Source organism: Mytilus edulis, chromosome 10 (genome assembly GCF_963676685.1).
Source record: "Mytilus edulis chromosome 10, xbMytEdul2.2, whole genome shotgun sequence".
NCBI lineage: Eukaryota > Metazoa > Mollusca > Bivalvia > Mytilida > Mytilidae > Mytilus > Mytilus edulis.
Window position 1 is genome coordinate 77746581 of NC_092353.1, and position 9657 is coordinate 77756237.

The 9657-nt window shown below is 30.8% G+C and overlaps 1 protein-coding gene across 1 annotated transcript; it reads right to left on the reverse strand.

Annotated features, from left to right (window-relative positions):
- Positions 1 to 4941: 4941 nt before the first annotated feature.
- LOC139493009 (uncharacterized) lies at positions 4942 to 8821 on the reverse strand. Its single transcript, XM_071281152.1, has 4 exons — positions 8776 to 8821; positions 6874 to 6930; positions 5841 to 5926; positions 4942 to 5241 (listed from the first exon to the last, which is right to left on the reverse strand). The coding sequence occupies exons 3-4, from the start codon at positions 5871 to 5873 to the stop codon at positions 4942 to 4944; spliced, it is 333 nt and encodes a 110-aa protein (XP_071137253.1). The 5' UTR covers positions 5874 to 5926; positions 6874 to 6930; positions 8776 to 8821.
- Between the last annotated feature and the right edge of the window lie 836 nt (positions 8822 to 9657).

Sequence of the window (9657 nt, forward strand, 5' to 3'; positions counted from 1 at the left end):
TACCAAAGGCACAGTCAAACTCATAAATCGAAAATAAACTGAAAACGCCTGGCTACAAACCACGGTAGGTATAGTGTCCGGCTAGGATCGAGGTTTCTCGAGTGATTCGGTTCATTTTTTTCAAGTGTAGTTCGGGATTTTTCGAGTGATAACGCATGCAATAGTTTCCATTAACTGCTATTTCGTAATTATAATAGTTTGTAACATAACTATTCATCTTATATTGTATACCTTACATATTTCGACCAACAAAGAAGCACAATTTTCTTGTATTGAAACCAAAAATTCAGTGTTTATTATTGTCCGGGATTTTTCGAGAGCAACTGTGAAATCGTCCGGGTTTTTAGTCAAATAATCCGGATTTTTTTACAGAAAATTTGAATAAGAAAAAGGTATTCTAGACTTTAAAAAATGACCTTTCTAGTTGATACCGGTAATTTAATGAATGAAAATATTACTTATTCTCAATAAATCAATCATAAAAACATAATACTACATTGATCAAAACTAACCTTTTTTAATTTAATGCAAGTTTTCTGTTCGATTATTGTTCTACCACAACTTTCCAGTATTGAATTAGAAATTATTAGATCCTTTTTAAAAGTTATTTAGAACAAAGTGCAGGAGAATCATAATCTTTTTAACTTCATTTCGTGGTACTTTTGTTAGGTTAGACATATTTATAAATAATTGATTGGGAAACAAGTTATTGCAACTTATACATGTTATATTAATCCCTTTCCACTTTGGTACTTTTGTTGTCAAGGTAAAACAAATTTCATGATGAACCATTTAGTTGTTATACGGGACGTATTATGGTGCCCCGTTGTCTATTCGTCCGTCGTCAGCATGTCGGACGAAAACTCAAAGACGCTGTAACCAATTTACATGGAACTTCGTTGAATTGTCTATTGAGTTATCATCCCTTTCGAATTTTTAGAAATTATTAATTTTACGTTTCCGAGTTATGGGATTTGTTTTAACATTATAGAGTTTCTTAAGAACCCCTTAGTCTATTTGCTTCAGTGCATGTGAAACATAGGGCACTCTTCAACATTAAAAACAATAATAGAATTAATGGCAAAATTATCTGTTTTGGTGATGGTGACTTGTTTGTAGATCTTATTTTACTGAAAATTCTTCTTGCTGTTTACAGTTATCTCTATCTATAATGAACTTGGTCAAGTAGTTTCAGACGAGATGATATTTGTTAAAGTTAAGTTACTGACATTGAGAAATTATTTATAGATGTCTTAACGAGTGGAAATAGATATCGCTTTTTATCAACTCGAGTTATTGACCTATCGAATATTCAGTGAAAATGCCGTAATATCGTCTTATGGTGATGTATAAGGTGTCAGACCACCAATTAAAATTCCCTATCTGTTCTACCAACTTTAGCGATTTTCGCAGCTTTCAAAATATCTTACACAAAGTTTAACTTCCTAGAAACCAGGTATATCCTGATATGTACATGTATCATATTTCTACATGCCAATACCCTTAAAGCCTTCTCAGAAAAAAACTGACCTTCGAATAGAGGTACTCCAAAAATAATCCCTGTTTTTTTCTCTCGAAATCTTTAATTAGTATACCGTGGAGCGCAATAATCCTCAAATTTTCATTCTAACTCATAGAAAAGTAAATTTTGGCTCGAAATGGTCTAAATGTATTTCCATTTCACCAAAAGTTTGATTTTTGAAAATTTTTTGGTCCTTGTTTAAGTAAACAAGTAAACAAGGACATCGAAAGCACTATTTTGTGTCAGAATAAGGCTATTTTACATACTTTCTAAAGTGGAGGGAGTATTTGGTGGTGTGACACAAGCAGATCAAAATTAACGCAGACTTTCGTATTTTCATATCACACTCTGTGTAGTGATGATACGAGAAATTTCTATTCATGCAAGAAATAGATAATAAGACACAACCATGAATAAGAGAAATGAACTTTGAAAACGGGACATGTGTATCATGCGACCATTGCTGTTTATTAAAAAAACGGAGTAAGAAACCTCAGTATTGGACAGCAAAGAAGAATCAGAAAAATGTAATAAAACACTTCTACTGATGGAGGCCTGATCCCCGCCCCAACAAAACAAAACATGAATGAAAAAAAAAAAAACAGCAAACAATTAACCCGCATGATTTTTATTCCAATTGACAAAAACATTTGAAATAGATTGTATGCATAATATGAATAGCTCATCAAAATACAAATATCTGTATGTACGTCTCAATTCAAAATATTTATGCGTACATTATATTGTTGACATCTCGAATATGTACTGTACTTGAAAGTTATAAAATGATAAAACAGCAAAATATATACAAATGAACGAATGTTCATTGCATTGCATTGGTTCATGCCTGGAAAAGTACTTAATTTAAAACTTTGTTTATTGTTTTTAATCGTTAATACACTGACATATATCATTTTTAACTATATGCAATTTGTACAATCACTTGAAAATAATTGGACACACTCGAAAAAGCCCTGACTGCTCTCGAAAAACCCGAACATAAACAAATGAATTTAGTCTCAAAATGTTGATTTTAATGCAAAAACAAGATCTTTTGTAAAGTCTCTGTATTTCTAAGGATATATAGATTCTATGTTTGCATTTTCTTCAACATTGTCAGCGTAATTTGTATAAAAATGGCTTTATTCTGTATTTTGGAATTAAAGCATTTTAAGGCTTATTTTTACCTTTTTTAACGAAAAATAATGTCGGGTTAGTAATATCTTTCTATATCAAATACAATCATACATAATATAACTTTGTATATTAAACACAGGCGTTTATATCACGTGTTGTTAGAGATGAAGTCTGTTTGTTTACATTTTTGTTCATATTCACTCGAAAAAAAGTGGTCACACTCGAAAAAGCACGATAAAATCACTCGAAAAACCACGATCCTAGCCGGACACTATGCCTATCGTGAAAACGAAAGACACACAGACAAACAATAGAACACATAACACAAAATTGAAAACTAAAGAATAAGCAACACGAACCCCACCAAAAACTAGGCGTGATCTCAGGTGCTCCAGAAGGGTAAGCAAATCCTGCTCGACATGTGGCATGCCTAAACTAGTTACAATAACATATTTAGACAGGTTTGGATGAACTTAAATGATTATTTTACTTATATATGTTACACGAATAAAAAAAATGGCTTATATAACACATTTTAGCATCGTTTGTTTACGTTTCCTTGTGATGATTTCGGTTTCACAAGCGCGTATTTTCCCCGTAAAATGCTTATTTTCTGACGTCATCGTTCTATGACGTTAGGTGGCTTATTCATAAAAGCATATGGCGTGGGAAAACGATCGGAAATGCTCAAACAATATATTCATATTTTACCACGGTTGTGTACTCAAAGCATTTGAAGGATGTTATGTTAGAATATCTGATATACTCAATCAATTTAAGTCTTTTAAAATTTCCAAAATGAAATTCGTGTGAGTTTTGATGCGGATCCTATAATCGATTGAATTTGGATGATGACTTTTTAAAAAGTTTAGGTCCAATCTAGCGGAACGTAAAGGGATTAAAAAAGACAATATGAATTTATCCCTAACTGAAAATTCTACCTTTTTTAACCTATTAATCAAATCCTTAAATTGTAGAGAAATACACCAAACTACCAAACAACATTAACCTTACATTATGTGCGATCAATATATAATTGAGTTGGATGGACTAATTCAGACCATTCGAAACTAGTAGCCAACAAAGTGTACAAGTTAAGGTTAAACATTAAAAGGATTGAATACCCTTTTTACAGGCTATTTGAGAAGTTATTCAAGCAAGACTAAGCTTTATTGAAAATTGGTACAGGAGGTAAATTTCAGAGCAATACCGACAACAAAATTCCTTCGCTTAGTTTTTAAACTATAGCAATTTTCAAATCAAAATTCGGTTATCACCGAGGCCGTGTGAAAAGTCCAACAAATCTTTGACGTTCATGAATGACTTCTTATTATGGACTCAAGTACTTAAAGTTCTATCAAATGAAGAACTATATCAAATAGAGCAATTGCTTTCATAGAAAATAGACACTGGCTAAATGTGTAAAAATTAAAGTGAAGTTACTATTGATAACTTCAAATGAAAGTTTTCGATTATTTCAACAACATCAATCTTTGATAGTATGATATCCTATTATATGTAGATGGCACAAAACATAAATATTTGCTTTTTTTAAATCTTACTTTTAAAAAGATTATTCCTTTTAAGACTGAATCATCCTAGATGTGTATTCATAGAAATAAATGGCCGACCCTTTTAAAAAATCAATGATCCATGTCATGTAAATTCTCATTCAATGGTCATTATCAAGATATTGTATATGATATCATTTGCATGCTTTTGTCAATTTAATAATCATGGAGTAAGTTCTAAGTTGCAAACTTTTGTATATTCAGATTTTTAATCTTTTTTAAACAATACAATATGTTTAATTTTAATCTGTGTTCTTTTACCTTGATGTTTCAGCTCTATTATTGTGAACTTCGTTATGTTCTTCTGTGATAAGCCATTGATGTTGATAAACGTATTCTATCATAAGGGTTAAGAGGTGTACAACCAAACCAGACATGAAAGTATTTTGTTGACGTTCATCTTCTGCTCTTGGGTATACTTGACCTATATATATATAAATATTTATGTATAAATAAATTCAGATGATGTGTCAGTTTTTGGTGTATGTTTTATCGGTTTTGTCTATTTGCAAATATTTAGATCATATGATGTTTATTATGTGTCTTGACCACAAAACGCGTATATTAGATTAGTTGATGAGATATGCTTGCATATAAAACATAACACTTGATCGAAAACATGAATGAAGGAATAATATTTGAAATATTTAAAGACCAGTTAAAGTTCACATTAATTTTGAAAAATGTGTAAACTCTGGTAAAACATGAGCTTTAATTACAGCACAATGACTCACTTTCACGTGTTATATTCTTTTTATGAAAGGTGACAACTAAATTAACCCGTTCAGTATTCCTAAGTAATTGTTCATCTGCTTCCTTGACAGTCGTCAGTGCTTGTTGTATGCATCGCCATATAAACGCAGGTACATCTAACTGTACACCAGATTCACCAGAATCGCGCAGATATGACCCTGATACCTCACTAACAGGCTTTTGAAACAAGTCTTTACAATTTGAACTTTCATATATTTCACGTAATTTGTAAATGTCGTGTGTCTGCCATTTTCCATACTGAAAAAAAGGTTTCATTTTTATTTTTCACATTCGAATCAATAATAGTTTCTTTATTCTGAAATGAATAGTAGTAAGATTTAAAGAAATGTATTTCGGCGAACTTCCTGATTACCCATTTATATATCAATTTCTGTAAGAATATGTGTAAGAATAGTGTATCCAGTATAAAGATTCCTTAAAATTCGATTCTTTTGAAACATTGTGTATCTTTTTGTTTCACCGTCATTTGTCTCTGTAATATTATGTTTCTTTTATACTTATAAATTTTTACGCAACTCGGTATTTTTGTATCATGATGGGAGTTTTTAACGACCTTGACTGGCTATACATCCCTCACACGGTCATCATACCATGGATTTTTACCTGGTGCTATTACAAAATTTCACCTACTATAAAACGAAGTTAAACATACCAGGTTTTTTGTTTGGAAAATGGATGTTTCAAGCCAAAGAAGACGACAATGTTTATCACTTGTTCCGTTGATTGGTGGTAATTGATTTTGTAAGTTTTTACGTACTTCCGATTTTTATTTTGCATGCCTTGGAGATGGGTATATTTTATACTATTTTTTATCGCAACAGTGTAGTTGAACTTACTATGCATTGAAATAGATCATTGCAGTCAACCATTCCACATTGTCTACAGGCACAGGTTTTCTTACTATTGTCGTTACATTTACTCTCTGCAACATAATAGTTTAAATGTGTCATTTACAAGATATAAAGAAATATAGTTTTATATGATTTGCATAAAATATATACAAAATGAAAAAAAAAACAATTTTGAAATGAGTAACTTTTTTCATTATTGGTTCAAAATTATGATATTCATAGTACATTGTAGTAAAATTCGTATATATCATACATTAACACACATGAAGAAACAGATATTTATAAGTAAAAATGAATTTTTAAGAATTAATTTCTGAAGATCTATAGAAATCAAACGTACTATAGACATTAATTAACAGTTAACCAATCAATAGATCTTGATGCAGCGATTTTATATCTGAAACATGAAGTTTGATCTTAGCAGATCTGAAATCATACGAAACGAGAGACTGGTGAAAAATAATTTAAATTCAAATAAGGTTGACACACATATTCTCAAGATACGATTTGGTGAACATTCCCAATTTTACGCATACGACAATAGAACAGTTTTAATTTTATAAAAATAAGAATATTGTATGATTGCCATTTAGACAACTGTCCATAAAAGACAAAATGACCAGAAATAAAAACTTTAGGTCTCCCAATTTGTCCAATTTGTCCGGAAACACCCCCTGTGATGCCTGAGTAAACCATCTTCATATAAACATCCATCATGAATCTCTGTTAATTGTAATTCCATTGTGCTAATCGTTTTGAAAGAGACTCGAGAAACAAGTGTGAAGCTTATATCGTTAATAAAGTTTAAAGACTATAACAATTGGGATTTTACTCAATCTTTTCTTTGAAGTCTTTTGTGGATTGTTTTTCCTCTTCATTACGAATTCATTTTTTAAATGTCCTGTTGTATTTTTTTTTAATGATTTCCGTTTTACTCCCATTCAGTAAGTTTTCCGTCTTTTTATACATAATATCTGAAATGTATTTATCATTAGACAGTGGACTTCTTCTGACTTACCTCTTAAACAGGATCTTCTTATATATAATACAAGTATAAATGCTGCAGTTGTACCTCCTGAATAAATTAAATCACATATATTCCACGTTTACAAACTGTGCCATAATCCAATATGAATCATAAAACAGGAATACATATTTCAAAGAAAAAGAGAAAAGAGTAAAGTAATACATCACAAATCCCAAACACCACGGGAAAATCAAAAGCTTTTATAAAATAGAATTATCAAACGCCCAAATACACCTAACGAATGAAAAACAATATTCCTGACTTGGTACAGATATGTATCCTTGTAGAAATATAACATGTTAAATAGTTGTTGAAAAATCTTTGTCAGACTGAGGCATATTTTTCAAACATGTACTGCGTCCTTTTTATTTCATCTCATGAGGAAAAAAACAAAAAAACTTTCAAATTGCATGAACAAACATTCATTTAAGCTGTTCAATACATTGTAAACCGTTGTGATTTAGTTAGATGGATTCCATCTACATTGTTATATACGTGCAGTTTGTTATAAATCTAAGGATAAAACATAACTAAAAGCTCTAATGATAGTGCATAACACATTGGATCTAGTAAACAGTGATATTGCGTACAATATGGAATGATTGTGTCTGAAAAGATTAGGGGCGAAGTATAAAAAATCATCCTAAATAGATGAGTACTTATATAAGGAGTCGTCGAATGATTTAAGTGGTAAAAGGTACATCATGATACTGTCAGATGTGTCTATCCATTCTGTCTATCAAGAAATAAGATATCTAATGCATTTAATCCAATCTTATTTGTCATAGTAGTCATGGGGGTTGATCGGTAGGACCAAAAGAAATATTTCATATATAACATATGAATCAACGTTGTGAAAAAAATAAAAGTCATTGGTTTACATGACAAAGTAATGGTAAGCTACATAAAAAAGTAACTAGTGAGGCAAATTAAATTTCGTTTTTTTTCAAGTCATGTTGTAACCACATCTTTAAAATGCAATGTTGCTAATAATAATTTGATACTCAATTTCGCCATTTGTACTGGATATTATCAAAGATCGAATAACATTTGGAAACACACCTGAATGTTTTGTCTGCTTTCCTGCTATTGATTGAATACATATTGAAATATATACATCAAAATAATTAAATTACTGCTACCTTGTTAATGAACCACGAACTGAGACGGTATCAGGATGAGGATTCATTTGTTTCATATGTTGTAAGTTTTGTTATAAGAAAGACAAAAATAAAACACTTTTTTATACCAAGGTGGATAAACATTTGTATCGCCAATTTTAGATTCAAATAATAATTCAATTTATATAAAAAGTCATGATGTTTTTGTCATTTCTACTTATTCTGGTTATTAGTATACCAATGAGAAGTATGTTTTTGACAAATAATGTTTATTCATAGGATGAATATAATGGGAAAAGGGGCCTCCTAGTGTCCAAAGTATATTCATGAATAACTGTAAAGGATGTGAATTATCCATTATGTTATTACAGTTTTATCATAGTGTATAAAAATATGGTCAACCATAGATTTTAGAATTGAATCTGGGATGTGTTCAATGTGTTAATACGCTGCCATGGTCGTTGTGTGTGTGACGTTTGATTTTTTTTTTTTGCATCTGTAAGCTTTAATTTACACTTACAAATAAATACCACAAACTTCCGACGAATCTGTAGGGTGACCTGCTTCATAGAGAATCGTACTCTTAATTTTTTTTGGCAATCTACACTTTACGGCTTTACTCGAGGTTTAACCTGCTATCTCTGATCACTCATAAGTGCTATGACCAAGCATTCGTTTTAGCTATCGACACATAGACAATTAATATCTGTAAGAACCGTAGTACATTCAAAAAGTGAAGTCATAAAAAATACTTAACAAACATATTACTTACCAAAAATAGAAATTACAACTGTAAATGAATATTTCTTCCAAGGTACTGAAAAGACATTTGTAAATAAATGTACAAGTTTATTAACATTATCATCAGTTTGATTTTATTCAATTACGAATAATTATTATTCATTGAGGGCTGTTAGTAAATTATATTTTTCCTTCTTACATATACATGAAACGTAATATTAATGCCAGTATATTACGAGAAAATCTTATAAAAATGTAAAAAACATCAAAACGGTTCTGCCTTGTCTTGTATCGCTTTTATCAGTGTTGCAATGTATAAGTTATGTAAGGAAAACTTGATTAAAAAGATATCAAACTTATTATTCTGATGCTTTATCAGGATTATTGCGAATAAGCTTCTGTCTAAGGAATAACAGTACTGTGGTTAAATAGTTGCCACCGTCAATTGTCGATTTGACGGTCGCAAATACAGTTTTCCTGGCGACGCGCAGCGGAGACAGTAAAACGGACATTTGCTACCAACAAATCAAAAAGGACGGTGGCAACTCTTCAACTACAGTACTGTTATTCCGATTCTAATGCATTACAAAAAGAAATAATACGAAGAAAAACTACGGTCGGTCTTTCGTTTGATCAATTCTGACATCCCTCGGTGTGTTCTAGGTAAGAAAAACCTTAAAATATGCATTATCTATAACAGAATGAGAAGGAAAATCCCTGCAAAAACGTATTTACTTATCAATCATTCCATACACAAATTACTATTAGTAATATCTGGAAAATAAACAAAACCATGAAAATAGGATCAAAGTTAGACAAAACCTGCTTCACACAAAGGTCTACATTTCAATTATTCCATACACCAAATACACTTGACATATTGCTTAATGTAACAAAATAAAAAACACATACT

Coding starts and splice junctions, on each gene's coding strand:
- LOC139493009 (XM_071281152.1), bottom strand. CDS start 5,873: ATGGTTGACTGCAATGATCTATTTCAATGCATA. Junction 5,242..5,840: donor ATGATCTATTTCAATGCATA/GTAAGTTCAACT, acceptor CCTTTTTTTCAG/TATGGAAAATGGCAGACACA.